Source organism: Mesoplodon mirus, assembly GCF_964341445.2.
Source record: "Mesoplodon mirus genome assembly, chromosome: 3".
In the NCBI taxonomy this organism is placed as follows: Eukaryota; Metazoa; Chordata; class Mammalia; order Artiodactyla; family Ziphiidae; genus Mesoplodon; species Mesoplodon mirus.
Genome location: NC_138978.1, coordinates 19,152,545 through 19,175,305, shown reverse-complemented (window position 1 = coordinate 19,175,305; position 22,761 = coordinate 19,152,545). Strand labels below are relative to the sequence as shown.

The window sequence follows — 22,761 nt, the reverse complement described above, 5'->3', positions numbered from 1 at the left end:
CTGAGCATAATAGTTGCTGTATATAAATAATATTTCCACAACATCAAGCCATCCTCTTGGAAATTTCAGGACTTGAATCTAAATACTTTATGATGCAAATTAGATAGGTAGGTACGTGGGCACATTACTGTGTAGGTGCATTTCAAATAGTGTGGTACAGTCATTTAATATCATGGCCTCAGAAGACTTCTTTTTAAAAACTGTCTACTAAAGGTAGTTGAGTGTAGCTCACTGTTCACCATGGAATTGGAATCTCTTTGAAAGTGTAATAAACAAATGAAAAACAGGACAGTAAAAATTGGAGTTGACTAGAGACATAAAATATGTGCCCTTCAAGGAATCTTGATATATTAATATTTCATTTTGGGAGAGGCTTACTGGAAAAGAAATTCTTATCTCCTTCTTGACTTTTTTTTTTTTCCGCGGTACGCGGGCCTCTCACTGTTGTGGCCTCTCCCGTTGCGGAGCACGGGCTCTGGACGCGCAGGCTCAGCAGCCATGGCTCACGGGCCTAGCCGCTCTGCGGCATGTGGGATCTTCCCGGACCAGGGCACGAACCCGTGTCCCCTGCATTGGCAGGCAGACTCTCAACCACTGCACCACCAGGGAAGCCCTTGACTACTTTTTTGATGACTTTTCTTGAACTTTTCTTGCCACCTAAGGCATTTCTGCTTTGGTAAAAAGATACTATTTGGCGCTTACATGGACAAGCAGACTAAGTTCCATATGCAAAATGGTAGAGGTGCTAGTTAACAAGTGAAGACCCCATTTGCTCACATAGGTAAGATTTAGTTTAAATAGCCTTCTCTGTGGTATTCCTTTGAAGACGGTACTGGCTTTTAAAATCTTTTTATTTATTTCTTCCTTTTACCTATAGTTAGATTCTCTAATGATCAGTCATAATAATACTTGACCAGTCTAATTTTGAGATGTCTTCATTCTTTCTTCTTTGATTATCTACAGTAGATTTATATTGTTATTAAGTCATCATAATGCAAATTGTAGAAGATTCTGCTTGACAGTATCATTTCCAATTGTGGTAGATTATTTTGCCTTTTTAGCAGCTGTCTAATCAGAACTTTACTGAATTAAAAAATATATTTCTAACTTTTAACAATGTATTGCTTTCTTTAATTAAATTTTAGACAGGAACCCAATATATAAAATAAATAAAAGTAGAGTTTCTGTAGTTGAAATGGGGGAAGGGATGTCCTAAGTCCCACTTGTGGACCTCATGGAAGTACAGTTTAGTGGGTGTGGTGGTCACTACATACCAAGAAACAAGGCTACGGTGTAGCTCTGTTTCATTTATTCAGCCAGCTTCTGAATGTATATTATATAAGGCATAATATACATTCAGAATATATATAATATATAATATATTATTCAAGGCATTGTTACAGGCTAGGTAGTAGTCCAAAGACATAAAGATAATTATCTAGCAGCTTCTGCACACCTAGGATTTTTCTTTTAAAATCGTACAAAAGGATTTAGGAACTGTAAATCTGAAGAGAAATAAGTCTTTTATGAGCTTTTGCTTCAGATATCCTATGTTCAGCCAAATATATTTTTTTATCAGCAGTATGGATTTGATCAGTGATTGTGTTCTGCAAATTGTACCATGATAAACTGACTAATCAAGAAGTAGAAAACAGGGGCAAGAATATGGGTATCTCTTTGTTGTAATATGAGATGAAAAGAAGAGCAGATATACTGCTGCAAGACCAAGACGGCTACGGTTGTCTCATGGGCTCATTAAACAGTTTAATCTATACCGCTAACCCATGGAACATGAATAGGCATTATAGGTGATCAACCCAGAAATCCTGAAGCCCAGCCAGATTATGTTCCATCATTGGCACATTAACTGAGCTGAAAGTGGACATAATGAGAGAACAGTCAAGAATCTGTTGTATAGCAAATAGATGTCAAGTAATTGCAAGCTGTGAGGTCACAAAATTGTCGTTAAGGATTCATGAAGCCCAGAGGTAGATAATGTGGCTGAGCTGCCAATTGTTTTGAAATGGCACCTTCAGGAAAGGGACTCTGCCTTGTAGGTTTTAAGTGGAAAAGTGTTGTGTAGGCCTCTGAGGTAGGTAAAAAGAATGGCACACTCTGGCTAGAAACTGGAATTGCAGTGAAAAAGCACACATTTTATGTGTGCAGAGATCTAAAAGGATATGAAGACTAACACCACCTGCTCTTGGCCCCTTCATTCATTTGCCCTTTCCTTCTGATTATGTGTATTTCCTTGTGATTATGTATATGTCTCCTATAGTTTAATTCACTTTTGTTTTTGGACTTTTTAATATGCTCTATATTGGAATGATTAACAAAGTCTTGAGTTATGTTTTTATACTTAAAATGAATAGCTATGATTTTCAGCCTAAAAAGACTGTGCTGATATTTTGTATTTCTAAATTTTATATTGAAATTCCATTTATTTTACTTCACATTGAGAAATATTCCATAGCATGAAAGCCTGAAACCATTAGCTTTTCTTTAGAGGTCGAACAGTTTGTAACTTGTCATAATGACGATGTTATATAATAATGTTGTCAGGCTCTTTTGTATCCATCCAGTTTTCTTCCCCATTGTAAGCTCCTCAATGACAAGGATTTTTGTCTTTTCTTCTCCTTGTGTCTGGTCTGCATTACACTAAGTTTTTAGTCAGTGCTTCTGACTGACTCAGAGGATATGATACTCAACTGTGGTAAACTATTTATAGTGTGGGATTAAATAGAATAGCCTATTACCCTAGAATTTCATATAACTGCCTCATTTTCATCATTTAAGTCTTTCAGATGTCACCTCCATACAGAGGTATTTTCTGATCACCCTCTAGGGATAGCCTAGTACCATAGTTCATGTTCTTCAGAGAATTAGCCCTATCTGCAAATAGGCTTTCGGTTGTTTTGTTTTCCTCCCCACACTAATATAAGCTCTTTGAGAGCAAAAACTTGTTTACTTGATGCCTAGAACAGTACCGAACATAGCAGTTGTTTAATAGGTATTTGTCGACTGGTTTTTGGTCTGTTTATTTAATGTTAACTTTTGAATTATATTTGCATGTGAATTTTTTTTCCTATTCTTTTTCAGTTTTTCAGAAACACTAGAATTGGCAGATGACATGGCCATTGATATTCCCCATATTTGGTTGTACCTTGCTGAACTGGTGACCCCCATGTTAAAAGAAGGCGGAATCTCCATGAGAGAACTTATCGTGTAAGTTATACTTGTTTCTTTTGATGTGTATCTACTTAAAATAACTCAGAGCTTACCAGCTGGCTTTCTAGCATAGTGCTCTTGCTTTAGTGCTTTTGAGGACTCTCACACGCAGCCTGTGGCTCTTTAAGACTTCTAATTTCAGTATAAACATGTTATATTTTTCTAAATTGGAGAAGTGATGGGGATATAATAGCCCTGTGGTCCATTAAGGTTAGATATGGCTCCAGAATCATGTAATTGGAAGGTGATTGCTCCTGGAAGCTTAATGTTAATCTGACTTTTATGTCTCTCATTGCTCCAATGCTGTAAGAAGTTATAGTTCCACATAATAACTTTCAGACTGTGGTACCTGCATAGCACATGCTCAGGTTGTTTTAAAAGGAGCTGAGCTCTTAGGCATTTCTAGATTTGGACGTGAGTGGGAAATTGTTGCTACATTGTGTAGACTCTTCTTCAAAACATTAGTATTTCCCCCAAAGCTGTTCACATAGTCAAACTCTGCATACTATTGTGTCCCTTTTCTTTGAGATTCACAAAGCGTATTATAGCACATTAAAAGTTATGAGAATCCTATAGTAAAACCAAGCAACAAATAAAAACTTTAGCTTTGTTTAAGTCAGCAGTGCTTCACTTAATTGACTGTAGAATCCTTTTCTGAGGAATAATTATTGTCATCCTGTGGAACACAGTTTGGGAAATACTGATATAGACTGTGAGAAAATTGGTTCCTTTCTGTTTCATCTGGATTCTAAAGAAAAGCTTCCTTTCTTAAAAACACTTCATAACTAAGCTTCACAACTCCCTGCTACCTAAGGTGCTTCTCTTCTTTCGGCTTAAGGTGGAGCTCATGTAAATAAACAGATTGTTAAGTGAGACTGATCTTTGCATTGCTTCTGTCACTGAAGCAGTTAGAGAAAAAGGCAAAACCCAGGAATTCTAAAGTCTCTTTCCAGCTTCCCCATGAAGCGTAAAGTGAACCTGAAGTCTCTGAACTACTTCTGAAAATTATTACTTAGAGATGTTCTGGAATTTTGGCTTGCCCAGTATTATTTAGGTTGCACAGTATCTGTTCTTTTGGCATACATTGTTTGCATACTGTTCTAGAACAGAGAATTTGTTCAGAGGTACTTAATCACTACTCCTATCTTTTACAGAGAATTTAGCAAACCTTTACTTCCTGTCGGAAGAGCTGGAGTCTTGCTTTCTGAAATATTGCACCTTCTATGCAAACAAATGGTGAGTGTTGGATTTAGCAGCCTATTGGGAAGTGCAGTGATTTTGATCTTGGGTTATCTGTGAAAAGCTTAGATATCATTGTGCAGGTAACTCTCTTAACTTCTATTATTTGAAGAAGAAAAAAAAAGTGAGGTTTCTGGTTCAATCTAGTTTCTTCCAAAGGTATATTTGTCCTTCTGTTTTCTTGTAATTTGGGAAAGAATTATCTAATCTCAGCTAGATTTGGTACAATTCTAAAGAATCTCAAGATGTATTTTATTTGTGGCTAATGATTTTATCTTCTCTTGAAACAAAATGGCTATATTATTTATACTTCTTAATAGATTTCAATTAAAACTCCTCTGCTTTCAGAGAAAGATAAGATTCATAAAATGATTAATTTTACAATATTTTTGGATCATGGGCTAAGTAATCTGATTAGAAATAGGTGGTAAAAAAAAATCATATTGATATCACTTACATGTGGAATCTAAAATACAACACAAATGAACTTATCTACGAAACAGAAACAGACTTACAGACATAGAGAACAGACTTTTGGTTCCCGGGGTGGGGTTGGGGTAGGGGAGGTAGGGGAGGGATGGACTGGGAGTTTGGGATTAGCAGATGCAAACTATTATATGTAGAATGGGTAAACAATAAGGACCTACTGTATAGCACAGGGAACTATATTCAGTATTCTGTGATAAACCATAATGGAAGAGAATGTGAAAAATAATGTATATATGTATATATATGTATAACTGAATCACTTTGCTGTGCAGCAGAAATTAACACAACATGATAAATCAACTATACTTCGATAAAATAAATTTTTTAATGGCAAAAAAAGAAATAGGTGGTAAAAATGATTCTGCAGGATTGTGAATTTCTATCTTAAAGTTGCATTTATTTTAGTTTAATAAATACTGCATAATTCTCTGCAAAGCTCTATGCTAGGATTTTAGTCTGCAAAGGTAGCTAAATCTTCAAAGAATTTATAGACTGGAGAGGGAGACAAATCTAAACCAATAGTTTCAAAAGAGAGTGTCAGTGCTATATTAGAGGTCTAAGACGTTTGGGAAAGTGGTGTAGCTTCACAAAGGTGATGTAACTCCTGGGGTGAGAAACGTCAAAACAAAACAACTCACGTATGAAAATTTTAGAGTGATTTCTGACTTAAACTATACTTATTTGTTAATAGTTATTCATAGATAGGTGTACTAAACAGTCTCGTCTCTAATTCTAGTTGATTACCTATTTGTTCTTAATATTCTTTGCTTGATGGCACTAAAGTTTTTATTGAACCCCAGTTTGTAGATCCAGAATTTTCTCCTGCTCTTCTACCTACTTGACTTTAGTCCCTAAAATTCAAATTCTCGTTAACTTTTATTTGTAGAAACAGAAAGCAAATTCTCACTTCTCCTAACTAAAACAAAATTCTCATAGAATATAAGCTCTGGAATTAGCCTGAGTTTAAATCCTGACCCTGCCAGGTTATCAGCTATACCTTGGGCAAGTTAGTCTGTGAAATAACTAGTACATGTTCCTTAGATGACAGTTGCAGCCTCAAAGCCTGACATTTTCCTTTATCACTGTGACTTTGTTCAGGCAGTGGACTTGTACCTCCTCATCAGTTTTCCACCTGACAGCAGCTCTTCTCTGTTGTTTCCTGGGCTCAGCCTTGCACTTCTTCTTGCCCTTGAAATAATTCTCATTCCTTGATCAGGAGCAATGACTTCCTTAGTCATTCTCATGTTAGGTAGCATAATCATAATCTACTATGAAGAGAGACTCCAGGGAGGCTTATTGAATGGCTTTAATAGCAGATGCATATAGCACTATCCAGGAAAAGAGACAGTTTTGAATTTATAAGCTCTGTGAATTGGACTCTTTTTAGTTGATTATATTCATAAACCCCAAACACCAGCTTGCAGATCCCCAGATTAGTCATCTGGTAGAAGAAATTATTGAACGTTAAGCAACTATACTTCATTTACCATTACGTTTATGAACCTTCAGACATCTCAGTTTGAAAGCTAAGTGTCCTAAGAAATTAACTTCATATCAGCAAGGAAAAGTTTCAGTTTTTTAGCCTTCCTTCAAACTTCTGTACTCTTGACTTCTTTTTCTCCTTCCAATGTAAAAGTAAATGGATTGGACTTAATGTCTGTTTTAGAGCCATAAGAAAGTGGGAGCCTTATGGAGGGAGGCTGACCTCAGCTGGAAGGATTTTTTACCAGAAGGGGAAGATGTACATAATTTTCTCTTGGAGCAGGTGAGTACAAGCAAGGCTTGTGCCTTCCTGTTTGATCGTAGTTGGTCTGTTTCTTAGAGGAGATAAAAGTATTTGTACTAGTATTCCAGTTATTAAAATTAGACCAAAATAGGAATCATGGTCAAGATGTCATTGTAAGTCCATGCTTTAAAGCCACTTTACCCAAAAAAACCTCGTGGTTCCTAAGGACAAATATTTTCTGATCTCTCATCAGACTCGATCACAGTTCTCACCAGGCAACTTTTAACAACATCATAGCTTTTTGTCTTTGCGTTCATTAGATGATAGATAAAAAAGAAAAGAAAATTTTAAGGATTTAGCCACACTTAGAAAACAAGCTACACGTCTCCATGAACCAGAAATGAAATTGATGAATAAAGTAGGGTTAATAGGGCTAAAGCTGCAAGTCTTCTGAGCTCTGGATCTGAAAGCAAATAGAGGCAGGAGAAGTTACTTCTGTGGGGTAATAGGGTCTAGATGCCCCTTTCAAGGTAGAAGATTGGAGACAGGCTTACTGCATGTCACTAAGTGGAAACTTGATAAATAAATACAAGGAAGTAGATATAGTCTTATAGGCAGAACCTTAGCTAAGCTGCCTACTGACTTGGTAACTGGATTCAGGAATCCACAACAAGGCAGAAGGCTCCATAGTCAATATAATCTGGTCCTAAGTAAAGAATTGTGGGGGATCAAATAGAGGCAACCATAAAAAGAAGAGTGACAAAACAAAAAACTTCCTCTCAAAATGATCCTGCAAGTCAGAATCCTAAAACATCTGAGGAAAATAAATGCTAAGACAGCCAACAAAATCGGCAATAAGAAGAAAAAAATCACTCTTAGGTAAAAAGAAAGTAATAAAGCAATCAGAAAATGACTTTAAGTATATTTTAAGCTGGATATATTTAAGCTGGATAAAGACATTAGGTTAACTGTGGACTTTAGCTTTCTTTTGGTTGTAGTCTAGATACACTGAGGAGTACTCCTACATAAGGCATAATTTATCTTGCATAGCTGGGCTCATAAAAAGTGGAAGAAATTCCCAAGTAACAAAACGAATAAGGGCGGAAAAAGCCAAAGATGAAATTGGCTCTGAGCAGTAAGCACATGTAAAGGGTGTGTTGCCTAATACCATTATAAGCGCTGCCAGAGATCTTGAAGATGTTGAAATGGTCCCAGTTCAATATTACCCTGGCTCCAAGAAGCAGCAAACCAAAATGCTCTTTGGAGAAAACTATACTCAACTTAGCTCTTACTTTCTGCAAATTAACATTATCTAAATATATGAGTTAATACTTAGAGTTCATTTAAAGTATAACGAAACAGGTAACCATGAGTGACAGTAAACAGACAATAAGTGCAAGATTTAGACTCCAGAGACTTGAGATAATGGAATCATCACTCAGCATATAAAATAACATTATTTTAAAAAGAAGGAATCACAAAAATGAGCAAACATGAATAGAGTAGTCAAAATGACTGGGCAGATATAAAAAGAGAAGGAGAAGAAACTAGACAGAATTCTAAGAGATGTTATGAAATTTAGAGGATAGAATGAGAAAGTCTAACATGTGTCTAATTGGAGTCCTAGAAGGGAAAATAGGGTGAATGGAGAAGAGGCAATATTTGAAGAGACTGTGGCTGACTTTTCCAGAACTGAAAAATATATGAATCTATATAGAAAGCACATGTATACCACATAGGATAGTTACATTTTAGTGAAACTACATAATATCAAAAGCAAGCAAAAAAGGATTTTAAAGTAGCTAGAAAGAAGCAGCACATCACCTACAAAGGAAAAGCAGACTTTGCAATAGCAACAATGAAAGCCAGTTGTTAATCAAAGTATACATAGATAACAATGGAAGATGGTGGCGTAATCTTTTTTTTTTGGCGGTGGGGGGGCTGCATCGGTCTTAGTTGCGGTAGGTGGGATCTTTCATTGAAGCACGCGGGCTCTTCATTGCGGAGTGCAGGCCTCCCTCTAGTTGTGGCGCACAGGCTCCAGGGTGCATGGCTTCTGTAGTTGTGGCGTGTAGGTTCCAGAGCGTGTGGGCTCTGTAGTCTGCAGCACGCAGGCTCTCTAGTTGAGGTGCAGGAGCTCAGTAGTTGTGGGGCATGGGCTTAGTTGCCCCACGACATGTGGGACCTTAGTTCCCTGGCCAGGGCTTGAACCCGTGTCCCCTGCATTGTAAGGCAGATTCTTTACCACTGGACCACCAGGGAAGTCCCGGAATAATCTTAAAGTTAATCTAGAGTTGACTTCCAAATAAACTAACCTTTAAGGATAAGGGCAACATATATTTAGAAACTTAATAACACACTTTTAAATAACCCGTGAGTCAACGAGAAATCGTAAAAGATTTTTTAAATATTTCATACTGAATGAAAATGAAAACACAACACATCAAAATTTGTGGGATGCAACTAAAGCCGTACTTAGAGTGAAATTTTTAGTGCTGAACACCTGTGTGTAGGAAACAAGTAAGGTCACAAATTAGTAACTTCAGCTTCAACCTTACAAAATTAGAAAATGGAAGAGCAAATAAAACAAAGTAAATAGAAAAAAGGAGGGGCTTCCCTGGTGGCACAATGGTTGAGAATCTGCCTGCCAATGCAGGGGACACAGGTTCGAGCCCTGGTCTGGGAAGATCCCACATGCCGTGGAGCAGCTAGGCCCATGAGCCACAACTACTGAGCCTGCACGTCGGAAGCCTGTGCTGTGCAACAAGAGAAGGCTGCGAAAGTAAGAGGCCCGCACACCGCAATGAAGAGTGGCCCCCACTCGCTGCAACTAGAGAAAGGCCTTGCACAGAAACAAAGACCCAACACAGCCAAAAATAAATAAATAAATAAATAAATAAAAATTTAAAAAAGGAAATAACAAGAATCAGAGCAGAAGTCAATGAAACAGAAGAACAGTAGAGAAAAGTCACTGAAGTCAAAAGCTGGTTCTTTGAAAAGATAAAATTGATAAACCCCTAGCCAGACGAATCAGGAAAAATAAAAAAGAGAAGGCACAGGTTTCTAATAAAAAGAATGAGAGAGGTGACATTGTATAGATTCTACACATAACAACAAGTAAGAGAATTTTGCAAATAATCTTTATGCCAATAAATACATCAACTTAGTTGAAATGAGTAAATTTCTTGACACAAACTACTAGAGCTGACTCAAGAAGAATAGATAACCTGAATATCTATGAAAGAAATTGAAGTAGTTAATGTTCTCACAAAGAAAACTCCAGGCACCAGTGAGTTCAGTGATGAATTCTACCAAACATTTAAGGGAGAAATAATGCCAATTCTGCAAAGAATTCTACACCAATTCTTCCAAAACATTGAACAGGAGAGACTTATTTTCCAACTCATTCTGTGAGGCCAGCATTAAATTGATAACAAAATCAAGGGCATTTCAAGAAAAGAGAACTATAGACCAGTATTCCTAATTAACACAGAAAATCTTGTCAACAAAAATTCCACAAATCAAATGCAACAGTATATAAAAAGGATAATACATCATAACCAGGTAGGTTTTATCACAGGAATGTAAGGTTAATTTAAAATTTAAAAATCAGTGTATGGATGGAGGGAAGATGATATAGTAAGAAGGTCCAGAATTAGTCCCTCCACTGAAACAACTATTGAGCTGGGAAGGTCTGTTAGAATCAGCTATTTTGGAATTATGGAGTGGAACACATGCACTACCAATACCAGGAGGATTCTTGATGAAAAAAAGAGTCTGGTAAATTCCAGTGATTTTGGTGTTTTGCATAGAAAGCTATCAGCCCCCAGCTCTGTGACAGACAGCTGAGGAGACAGTAGCACCTTCTTTCTGGCGCCAGGTTGAGCCATAAAGACCTTGTCCTCTAAAGATGGGTGTTGTGTCTTTTAATCTGCCTAGCAGTTCACCGAGTATCCTGTGCAGGACCTTGATGTCATTTCAGCTCCTCACCCTGAAGCAACTTCTTGGATGGAGTCTGTCAGAGAACTTAAACAGAACACATTTATGTCTTCCCCACACCCCCACGCCCCTCTCTTTTTCTCATTGGATCCAGGCATTCACTGAAATCTCTGAAAGGTCACTGGCTGACTGCAGAGATAATGGATCAGAGACTTCAGTAACCATATACGAGAAGGAATATAGTCCTTGTCTAAAAGTCACTAAACAGATGACTGCAACATCATACGGGGTGAGAGAGAGAATCTAATGTCCAGACTTACTGCATTACACTGTCTAGTTTTCAACAAAAAAATTATGAAGTATTCAAAGAAACAGGAAAATATAGCTCATTCACAGGGGAAAAAAAGAAAATTACAGAAAGCATCCCTGAGGAAGCCCAAACATTGGGAATACTAGACAAGGCCTTCAACTGACTTAAATATGCTCAAGTTGCTGAAGAAAACCATGGACGAAGAAATAAAGGAAATCAGAATGATGAATTGAACAAGTTGAGAATACTGGTAAAGAGGTAGAAATTATAAAAAGGAGCCAAGTAGAAACTGAAAAGTGATAATAGCTGAAATGAAAAATTAGACTCTTTCAACAACAGGGTTGAGCAGGCAGAAGAATCAGTTAGCGAACTTGGAAACAGGGCAATTGAAATTGCTCAGTCAGTCAGGAATCACTGATTCAGCACTAATTTACTACGATGAAAATCCATCTTCAGTATTCACAACAGATACACTCTTTTACTAATTGTTTTGCTAATGAAATTTCTGGCATTGTTATATGAAACTGAATATCATTGAATTTTTTTAAAAGTCCCTATAGTTTATTTTTTAAAGAAAACTTTAAATTGTAATAATACATATTGAAAAAATAATCCATTTAACATAAAAAGAGGCTTTGAAAAAAATTGCTCAGTTTGAGGAGCAAAGAAAAGAGAAACAAGAAAAATTAACGAAGTCTAAGGACCTAGGGGACACCATCAAACACATCAGTATATACATAACGTAGTCCCAGAGAAGGGAGAAAGGAGCAGAAGAAAGTATTTAAGTATTTGAAGAAATAATGGTCGAAAACTTCCCAAATTTGATCAAAGATATGAATCTACACATCTAGGAATTTCAACAAACTCTAGGCAGGATAAAGTCAGTTTCACATCAAGATATAATGAAACTGTTGAAAGACAAAAACAAAGAAGAAATCTTGAAAGCATCAAAAGAGAAGAGACTCGTCACATACAAAGAAGCCTCAATAAGATTAACAGCCAATTTATCATCAGAAACTATGGCTGTCAAAAGACACTGGAATGATATATTTAAAGTACTGGGCTTCCCTAGTGGTGCAGTGGTTAAGAATCCGCCTGCCAATGCAGGAGACACGGGTTCGAGCCCTGGTCCGAGAAGATCCCTCATGCCGCGGAGCAACTAAGCCAGTGCGCCACAACGTCTGAGCCTGAGCTCTTGAGCACGTGTGCCACAACTACTGAAGCCCACACACCTAGAGCCTGAGCTCTGCAACAAGAGAAGCCACCGCAGTGAGAAGTCTGTGAACCACAATGAAGAACAGCCCCCGCTTGCCTCAACTAGAGAAAGCCCCGCGTGCAGCAATGAAGACCCAACGCAGCCAAAAAAAAAAGAATAAAGTACTAAAATTTAAAGACTGTTTATATCTGGCAATATTTCCTATAAAAATGAAGAAGAAATTAAGACATTCCCAGATAAAAACTGAGTTAGTAGACCTCCCCTGCTAAACTGAGTCTTTCAGGCTGAAGCAAAAGTTACACAAGAGTGTAACTCGAAGCCATGCAAAGAAATATAGATAAATGGTAAAAGTAACCACACAGGTAAATATAAAAGCAAGTATTTTTATGTTTTTGGTTTGTAGCTCCTCATTTTCTTTGCTATATGATTTAAAAGGCAAATCCATAAGAAAATAACTATAAATATGTGTTAATGGGCATACATTGTATAAAGATGTAATTTATGAAAATAACTACATAAGGATGGTTTCCTCACAGAATTCCCATGAGACCCAGCAGTTGTACTTCTAGGTGTATATCCAAGAGAAATGAAAACATATGGCACCCTGATTTGAAGTCAAATAAACCTGGATTCAGGTTCCAATTTTCTACCACTTAAGACTTTAAGCAACTTACTTGATTTCTCTAAGCCTCATATTCCTCACCTATGAAATGCTTATAATAACTATCTGGTAGAATTTTTATGGGGATTAAATGAGATAATGTTTAAGAAGCACTGAGCATAGAGAGGAACTCAGTCAGTTACGGATGATGTTGTTATTAATAAAAATGTTTAGGGCTTCCCTGGTGGTGCAGTGGTTGAGAGTCCGCCTGCCGATGCAGGGGACACGGGTTGGTGCCCCGGTCCAGGAAGATCCCACATGCTGCGGAGCGGCTGGGCCCGTGAGCCATGGCCACTGAGCCTGCGCGTCCGGAGCCTGTGCTCCGCAATGGGAGAGGCCACAACAGCGAGAGGCCCGCATACCGCAAAAAAAAAAAAAAAAAAAAAAAAAAAAGTTTAAAAGACAAAAAAATGAGGTTCCAGAAAACTTGGCCTTCTGTATCCTGAATTTTAGCTTTCTTCTAAAATGGCTGGTTTAGAGACTCCCCTGGTGGTCCAGTGGTTAATACTCCACACTCCCAATGCAGTGGGGGGGGGGGCTGGGTTCGATCCCTGGTCAGAGAACTAAGCCTGTGTGCCGCAACTACTGAGCCGGCGTGTCACAACTAGAGAAGCCTGTGCACCACAACTAGAGAGCCCATGAGCCACAACGAAGACCCAGCACAGCCAAAATAAATAAAAACTAAAATGGCTGGTTTAATGCCCTTTTTCTGGGAACCCGAGTACATTCTGCAAGAGATAGTGATGAGCTGATCCATAAATTTGAAGCCCAGCCTTCTAGGTTCTAGGAGGATTCGATAACGTATACAGAAACACAGGGATTCTGAGAAATAAATGTTTCTCTCCAATGACCAAGGTAAACTTTACAACTCACCACTGACTCTGTTTGGCCATGGTAAAGACGTTCACTTTCACATTTTTATGTCATATTATATTAATGAGCAGTGTAATTCATGTTTGACTTTGCTGTTGTTGTTAATCACTCTCAGACCTTCAGTCATCTATGTAGGTTTAGGGTAGGTTAAAGAGGTATTCTGTGTAGGTGTTCTAACACCTAAGAGTGTTAGAACAAATTTGGAGAACGTTTCAAAGCTGTGAAAAATTGCCTGTTCTTAAAAGAACTTATGGCCATCTTCTTGTGATTTTGTATGTATACTGAAATGTGGTGGTTGAGATATTTATCAACATTGAATCAGAAAAATTGTAATACTGAATCATGTTTCTAAACTTTATAGGAATATATTTTAAAATGAGACATAAGTGGTAAAGACAATTAAAATGATAGAATGAAATTTTTTTTTCACAGAATTCAAGGTAATTTTTTCTTTGTGGATCAAAGGAGGGTATAGAAATATATCAGAGTCTTCTAAGGTATTAGAGGAAAATATGTTAATAATCTTTAATATTTTAATCTTCATGGTTTTTGCATAGAGAAACTTCATAAGGCAAAACATACTTATATACCTCATTTCCTTATACCCTTGAAAATGAAAAATCATTTTGATTATTGATTTTTTTTAACTACCCATCTAAGAGTTAAACAATTATGGCATCGTTTCTCACACTCGGATTCAGAATGGTCAAGAGGTGTTTAAAGGACTTGACAAAACTAAAACTATAGAGTTTTTGACAGCTGCTCAGTGGCAATAGTGATACTAAATCATAGGCTGCAGAAAGGGAGTTAAATTGTACCCTTGCCAGTACTCCTGCCCTGCCTTAGAGCTATGTCACAGCTAAAAGCCAGACTGAAGCACCCAAGGGTATTATGTTAAATGAAATAAGTCAAGAGAAAGACAAATATTGCATGATTTCACTTACATGTGGATTCTACAAAACAAATCAAAACCCATAGATACAGCGAATAGGTAGTTGGTTGCCAGAGGGGAAGGGGTTGGCAGGGGTGAAATAGGTGAAGGGGGTCAAGAGGTACAAACTTCCAGTTATAAAATAAATAAGTTATGAGGATGTAATATATAGCATGGAGAATACAGTCAATAGTATTGTATTGACTTTGTACGGCGATAGATAATGACTAGACTTATTGTGGTGACCATTTCACAGTGTATACAAATGGCAAATCACTATTTTGTACACATGAAACTAATATAATATTGTATGTCAGATGTACTTAAATTTTTTAAAAAGACTGAAATTCAGAATGATTTGGAGGAGAAGTAAGCTTGCTTTTGTTTTTAAGAAGAAGCAGAGCTATGCAGTATTAAAAAATGGGGAAATATTCAGAAGGGTAACGGAGTGAGAATCTTTTAGAACAATAAATATAGAATGGCTTCTGCTGATCATTTTGATTCCATGTGCAATAGAAGAGATAGCCCATGACTTTGTTTTCCTCTCAGGGTGATAATAATATTGAATTATGTTAATATGTTTAACACTGTATGTTACAGAAGTTGGACTTTATAGAGTCTGATGGTTCCTGTTCCTCTGAAGCACTTTCAAAGAAAGAACTCTCTGCCGAAGAGCTGTATAAGCGACTCGAGAAACTCATTATTGAGGACAAAGCAAATGATGAACAGATCTTTGACTGGGTAGAGGTATAAAGACTATGTCACCTTCCCTGATATCTCTGAAAGGAAGATTCTTGTGGGATCCCTTCATTCACATATTTACCCTCTCACTTAATGGGAGTTTTTAACTTTAATGAAGTTAGTTTTTATTCTTACATGTTTATGTATTTGAAACTAATGCTGTTTTTCTATTTTTATAAGATTCGTAGTCTTTTATAAAGTCAGGTAAAAATATTCAGAACATAAGCCATTTTTCTGGATCTCTCATTAGTTTTGGATACACCCTGCATTTTACCATTCAAAAATTTTCATTTCTTAATGTTGTCATGTTTTAAATACTAATCTGGATAAAATTAATAAGCAATATATAATTATTATTAAATGTGTTGACTGGGCCTCCCTGGTGGCGCAGTGGTTGAGAGTCCGCCTGCCGATGCAGGGGATACGGGTTCGTGCCCCGGTCTGGGAGGATCCCATATGCCGTGGAGCGGCTGGGCCCGTGAGCCACGGCCGCTGGGCCGGCGCGTCCGGAGCCTGTGCTCCACAGCGGGAGAGGCCACAACAGTGAGAGGCCCGCATACCGCAAAAAGAAAAAAAAAAAAAAATGTGTTGACTGACATTTTCATAACGACACTCCCTTCTGGAAACTTCGTATCTTATTTATCTTGTGGAGTCTGTTGATGATGTCCATTTTTAATTTGTTACTGTATTCCTTTAAATAGTAACTTCTGTTTATGTACATGTGTTTTATTTGTGCACATTTCCATGGGATCATATACTAATCCAAGTTGAAAGAAAGCCATTGAAGGCTAATCTAGTTCTCTCCCTCTTGCATAAATCTTGTTTTGTAGTCCTTCTAATGGGCTGTTGTTTTTTTAACAACTCATTTCCAGGCACTGAGAAATAATGAAGCTGCTGATAAATTGGTTTTTCTACCTATTTTCCCTGCTGTCTATATGATAATCTATCATCTCACCTAATTCAGAATCTCTTTTAAGTAATTTATACTAGTCAGTAAGATATATCCCTATCTCCCCCTCTAGGTTCTTTCATTCGTTCCTGAAATCTTCATATCCAGACCCTTGTCTGGTTATTCTCATACAAACATAACCTGGATTTTGAACATTCCTCACAAAGTGACATGTGCAAACTGAGCATGATCACCAAGTGTGGTCCAACAGTACAGTTACGTGGTGCTTTTTGCTTTTTTTTTTTTAAACTCTGTGCTTCTGGCAGGCTCACTACACTGAGCTCAAACTGCTCTTTCAGTCTTTTTTTTTTTTTTAACATCTTTATTGGAGTATAATTGCTTTACAATGGTGTGTTAGTTTCTGCTGTATCACAAAGTGAATCAGCTCTACGTATACATACATCCCCATATCCCCTCCATCTTGCATCTCCCTCCCACCCTCCCTATCCCACCCCTCTAAGTGGTCACAAAGCACCAAGCTGATCTCCCTGTGCTATACGGCTGCTTCCCACTAGCTAGGTATTTACATTTGGGAGTCTGTATATGTCCATGCCACTCTCTCACTTCGTCCCAGCTTCCCCTTACCCCTCCCCGTGTCCTCAGGTCCATTCTCTACATCTGCATCTTTATTCCAGTCCTGCCCCTAGGTTCTTCATAACTTTTTTTTTTTAAGATTCCATATATATTTGTTAGCATATGGTATTTGTTTTTCTCTTTCTTTCTTACTTCACTCTGTATGACAGACTCTATGTCCATCCACCTCACTACAAATAACTCAATTTTGTTTCTTTTTATGGCTGAGTAATATTCCATTGTATATATGTGCCACATCTTCTTTATCCATTCATCTGTCGATGGACACTTAGGTTGCTTCCATGTCCTGGCTATTGTAAATAGACCTGCAATGAACATTGTGGTACATGACTCTTTTTGAATTATGGTTTTCTCAGGGTATATGCCCAGTAGTGGGATTCCTCGGTCATATGGTAGTTCTGTTTTTAGTTTTTTAGAAACCTCCATACATTTTTCTCCATAGTGGCTGTATCAATTTACATTCCCACCAACAGTGCGAGAGGGTTCCCTTTTCTCCACACCCTCTCCAGCATTTATTGTTTTTAGATTTTTTGATGATGGCCATTCTGACTGGTGTGAGGTGATACCTCATTGTAGTTTTGATTTGCATTTCTCTAATGATTAGTGATGTTGAGCATTCTTTCATGTGTTTGTTGGCGATCGGTATATCTTCTTTGGAGAAATGTGTATTTAGGTCTTCTGCCCATTTTTGGATTGGGTTGTTTGTCCTTTTGATATTGAGTTGCCTGAGCTGCTTGTAAATTTTGGAGGTTAATCTTTTGTCAGTTGCTTCATTTGCAAATATTTTCTCCCATTCTGAGGGTTGTCTTTTCGTCTTGCTTATGGTGTCCTTTGCTGTGCAAAAGCGTTGAAGTCTCATTACGTCCCATTTGTTTATTTTTGTTTTTATTTCCATTTCTCTAGGAGGTGGGTCAAAAAGGATCTTGCTGAGATTTATGTCATAGAGAGTTCTGCCTGTGTTTTCCTCTAAGAGTTTGATAGTTTCTGGCCTTACATTTAGGTCTTTAATCCATTTTGAGTTTATTTTTGTGTATGGTGTTAGGGAGTGTTCTAATTTCATTGTTTTACGTGTAGCTGTCCAGTGTTCCCTGCACCACTTACTGAAGAGGCTGTCTTTTCTCCATTGTATATTCTTGCCTTCTTTATCAAAGATAAGGTGACCATATGTGTGTGGGTTTATCTCTGGGCTTTCTATCCTGTTCCATTGATCTATATTTCTGTTTTTGTGCCAGTACCATACTGTCTTGATTACTGTAGCTTTGTAGTATAGTCTGAAGTCTGGGAACCTGATTCCTCCAGCTCTGTTTTTCTTTCTCAAGATTGCTTTGGCTATTCGGGGTCTTTTGTGTTTCTAAACAAAGTGTTAAATTTTTTATTCTAGTTCTGTGAAAAATGCCATTGGTAGTTTGATAGAGATTCCATTGAATCTTTAGATTGCTTTGGGCAGTATAATCATTTTCACAGTGTTGATTATTCTAATCCAAGAACATGGTGTATCTCTGCATCTGTTTGTATCATCTTTAATTTCTTTCATCAGTGTCTTATAGTTTTCTGCATACAGGTCTTTTGTCTCCTTAGGTAGGTTTATTCCTAGGTATTTTATTCTTTTTGTTGCAGTGGTAGATGGGAGTGTTTCCTTAATTTCTCTTTCAGATTTTTCATCATTAGTATGATGAAAGGGTATAGGTATGCAAGAGATTTCTGTGCATTAATTTTGTATCCTGCTACTTTGCCAGATTCATTGATTAGCTCTAGTAGTTTTCTGGGAGCATCTTTAGGATTCTCTGTGTATAGTATCATGTCATCTACAAACAGTGACAGCTTTACTTCTTCTTTTCTGATTTGGATTCCTTTTATTTCTTTTTCTTCTCTGATTGCTGTGGCTAAAACTTCCAAAACGGTGTTGATTTTTTTTTTTTTTTTTTGCGGCACGCGGGCCTCTCACTGTTGTGGCTTCTCCCGTTCCAGACCACGGGCTCCAGACGCACAGGCCCAGTGGCCATGGCTCACGGGCCTAGCTGCTCTGCGGCATGTGGGATTTTCCCGGACCTGGGCACGAACCCGTGTCCCCTACATCAGCAGGTGGACTCTCAACCACTGCGCCACCAGGGAAGCCCAACTATGTTGAATTTTAATAGTGGTGAGAGTGGACAACCTTGTCTTGTTCCTGATCTTAGTGGAAATGGTTTCAGTTTTTCACCATTGAGAGCAGTGCTGTCTGTGGGTTTGTCATATATGGCCTTTATTATGTTGAGGTAGGTTCCCTCTATGCCTACTTTCTGGAGGGTTTTTATCATAAATGGGTGTTGAATTTTGTCAAAAGCTTTTTCTGCATCTCTTGAGATGATCATATGGTTTTTCTCCTTCAATTTGTAAATACAGTTTATCACATTGATTGATTTGCATATATTGAAGAATCCTTGCTTTCCTGGGATACACTTGATCCTGGTGTATGATCCCTTTAGTGTGCTGTTGGATTCTGTTTGCTAGTATTTTGTTGAGGATTTTTGCATCTACGTTCATCAGTGATATTGGCCTGTAGTTTTCTTTCTGTGTGACATCTTTATCTGGTTTTGGTATCAGGGTGATGGTGGCCTTGTAGAATGAGTTGGGGAGTGTCCCTCTCTCTGCTATATTTTGGAAGGGTTTGAGAAGGATACGTGTTAGCTTTTCTCTAAATGTTTGGTAGAATTCGCCTGTGATCCATTTGGTCCTGGGCTTTTGTTTGTTGGAAGATTTTTAATCACAGTCTCAATTTCAGTGCTTGTGATTGGTCTGTTTATATTTTCTATTTCTTCTGGTGCAGTCTCTGAAGGTTGTGCATTTCTAAGAATTTGTCCATTTCTTCCAGGTTGTCCATTTTATTGGCATATAGTTGATTGTAGTAATCTCTCATGATCCTTTGTATTTCTATAGTGTCAGTTGTTACTTCTCCTTTTTCATTTCTAATTGTATTGATTAGAGTCTTCTCCCTTTTTTTGTTGATGAGTCTGGCTAATGGTTTATCAATTTTGTTTATCTTCTCAAAGAACCAGCTTTTAGTTTTATTGATCTTTGCTATTGTTTCCTTCATTTCTTTTTCATTTATTTCTGCTTTGATCTTTATGATTTCTTTCCTTCTGCTAACTTTGGGGGTTTTTTGTTCTTCTTTCTTTGATTGCTTTAGGTATAAGGTTAGGTTGTTTATTTGAGATGTTTCTTGAGGTAGGATTTTATTGCTATTATCTTCCCACTTAGAACTGCTTTTGCTGCATCCCGTAGATTTGGGGTTGTCGTGTTTTCATTGTCATTTGTTTCTAGGTATTTTTTGATTTCCCCTTTGATTTCTTCAGTGATCTCTTGGTTATTAAGTAGTGTATTGTTTAGCCTCCGTGTGTTTGTATTTTTTACAGATTTTTTTTCCTGCAGTTGATATCTAGTCTCATACCGTTGTGGCTGGAAAAGGTACTTGATACAATTTCAGTTTTCCTAAATTTACCAAGGCTTGATTGGTGACCCAAGATATGATCTATCTTGGAGAACATTCCATGAGCACTTGAGAAGGAAGTGTATTCTGTTGGTTTTGGATGAAATGTCCTATAAATATCAATTAAGTCCATCTTGTTTAATGTATCATTTAAAGCTTGTGTTTCCTTATTTATTTTCATTTTGGATGATCTGTCCGTGGGTGAAAGTGGGGTGTTAAAGTCCCCTACTATGATTGTCTTACTGTCGATTTCCCCTTTTATAGTTGTTAGCATTTGCCTTATGTATTGAGGTGCTCCTAAGTTGGGTGCATAAATATTTACGATTGTTTTATCTTCTTCTTGGATTGATCCCTTGTTCATTATTTAGTGTCCTTCTTTGTCTCTTGTAATAGTCTTTGTTTTAAAGTCTATTTTGTCTGATATGAACTGAGAATTGCTACTCCAGCTTTCTTTTGATTTCTATTTGCATGGAATATCTTTTTCCATCCCCTCACTTTCAGTCTGTATGTGTCCCTGGGTCTGAAGTGGGTCTCTTGTAGACAGCATATATATGGGTGTTGTTTTTGTATCTGTTCAGCCAGTCTACGTCTTTTGGTTGGAGCATTTAATCCATTTACATTTAAGGTAATTATCGATATGTATGTTCGTATTACCATTTTCTTAATTGTTTTGGGTTTGTTATTGTAGGTCTTTTCCTTCTCTTGTGTTTCCTGCCTAGAGAAGTTCCTTTAGCATTTGTTGTGGAGCTGGTTTGGTGATGCTGAATTCTCTTAGCTTTTGCTTGTCTGTAAAGGTTTTAATTTCTCCATCAGGTCTGAATGAGATCCTTGCTGGGTAGAGTAATCTTGGTTGTATGTTCTTCCCTTTCATCACTTTAAATATGTCCTGCCACTCCCTTTGACTTGTAGAGTTTCTGCTGAAAGATCAGCTGTTAACCTTATGGGGATTCCCTTTTATGTTATTCGTTGTTTTTCTCTTGCTGCTTTTAATATTTTTTCTTTGTATTTAATTTTTGATAGTTTGATTAATGTGTGTGTCTTGGCGTGTTTCTCCTTGGATTTATCCTGTATGTGACTCTGCGCTTCCTGGACTTGATTGACTCTTTCCTTTCCCATATTAGGGAAGTTTTCAACTATAATCTCTTCAAATATTTTCTCAGTCCCTTTCTTTTTCTCTTCTTCTTCTGGGACCCCTATAATTCGAATGTTGGTGTGTTTAATATTGTCCCAGAGGTCAATTATTTTCATTCTTTTTTCTTTATTGTGCTCTGCGGTAGTTATTTCCACTATTTTATCTTCCAGGTCACTTATCTGTTTTTCTGCCTCAGTTATTCTGCTATTGATTCCTTCTAGAGAATTTTTAATTTTATTTATTGTGTTGTTCATCATTGCTTTATGCTCTTTAGTTCTTCTAGGTCCTTGTTAAACGTTTCTTGTATTTTCTCCATTCTATTTCCAAGATTTTGGATCATCTTTACTATTATTGCTCTGAATTCTTTTTCAGGTAGACTTCCTATTTCCTCTTTATTTGTTTAGTCTGGTGGGTTTTTACCTTGCTCCTTCATCTGCTGGTTGTTTCTCTGTCTTCTCGTTTTGCTTAACTTACTGTGTTTGGGGTCTCCTTTTCTCAGGCTGCAGGTTTGTGGTTCCTACTGTTTTTGATGTCTGTCCCCAGTGGCTAAGGTTGGTTCAGTGGGTTGTGTAGGCTTCCTGGTGGAGAGGACTAATGCCTGTGTTCTGGTGGATGAGGCTGGATCTTGTCTTTCTGGTGGGCAGGACCACGTCCGGTGGTGTGTTTTGGGGTGTTTGTGACCTTATTATGATTTTAGGCAGCCTATCTGCTAATGCGTGGGGTTGTGTTCCTGTCTTGCTAGTTGTTTGGCATAGGGTGTCCAGCACTGTAGCTTGCTGATCATTCAGTGGAACCTGGATCTCAGCGTTGGAATGGAGATTTGTGGGAGAGCTTTCGCCATTTGATATGTGGAGCCGGGAGGTCTGTGGTGGACCAGTATCCTGAACTTGGCTCTCCCACCTCAGAGGCACAGGCCTGACACGTAGCCAGAGCACCAAGACCCTGTCAGCCACACGGCTCAGAAGAAACGGGAAATAAATAAATAAATAAATAAAATAAAGTTAATAAAATAAAAAATAATTATTAAAAATTAAAAAGTAATAAAAAATGAAAAGAAAGAAGAGAGCAACCAAACCAAAAAACAAATCCACCAATGATAACAAGTGCTAAAAACTATACTAGGGCTTCCCTGGTGGCGCAGTGGTTGAGAGTCCGCCTGCCGATGCAGGGGACACGGGTTCGTGCCCCGGTCCAGGAAGATCCCACATGCCGCAGAGCGGCTGGACCCATGTGCCATGGCCACTGAGCCTGCGCGTCCGGAGCCTGT

The 22,761-nt window shown here is 37.8% G+C and overlaps 1 protein-coding gene across 17 annotated transcripts in view; it reads left to right on the top strand.

The window, feature by feature from the left end:
• EIF4G3 (eukaryotic translation initiation factor 4 gamma 3) overlaps window positions 1–22,761 on the top strand; it is a 397,045-nt gene that overhangs the window by 362,517 nt on the left and 11,767 nt on the right. For all 17 annotated transcript variants that reach the window (XM_082614842.1, XM_082614845.1, XM_082614849.1 and 14 more), the window contains 4 exons: window positions 3,100–3,225; window positions 4,383–4,464; window positions 6,623–6,721; window positions 15,213–15,359. In XM_082614842.1, the coding sequence (XP_082470968.1) occupies window positions 3,100–3,225; window positions 4,383–4,464; window positions 6,623–6,721; window positions 15,213–15,359 (454 nt within the window). The remainder of the gene's footprint in view (window positions 1–3,099; window positions 3,226–4,382; window positions 4,465–6,622; window positions 6,722–15,212; window positions 15,360–22,761) is intronic.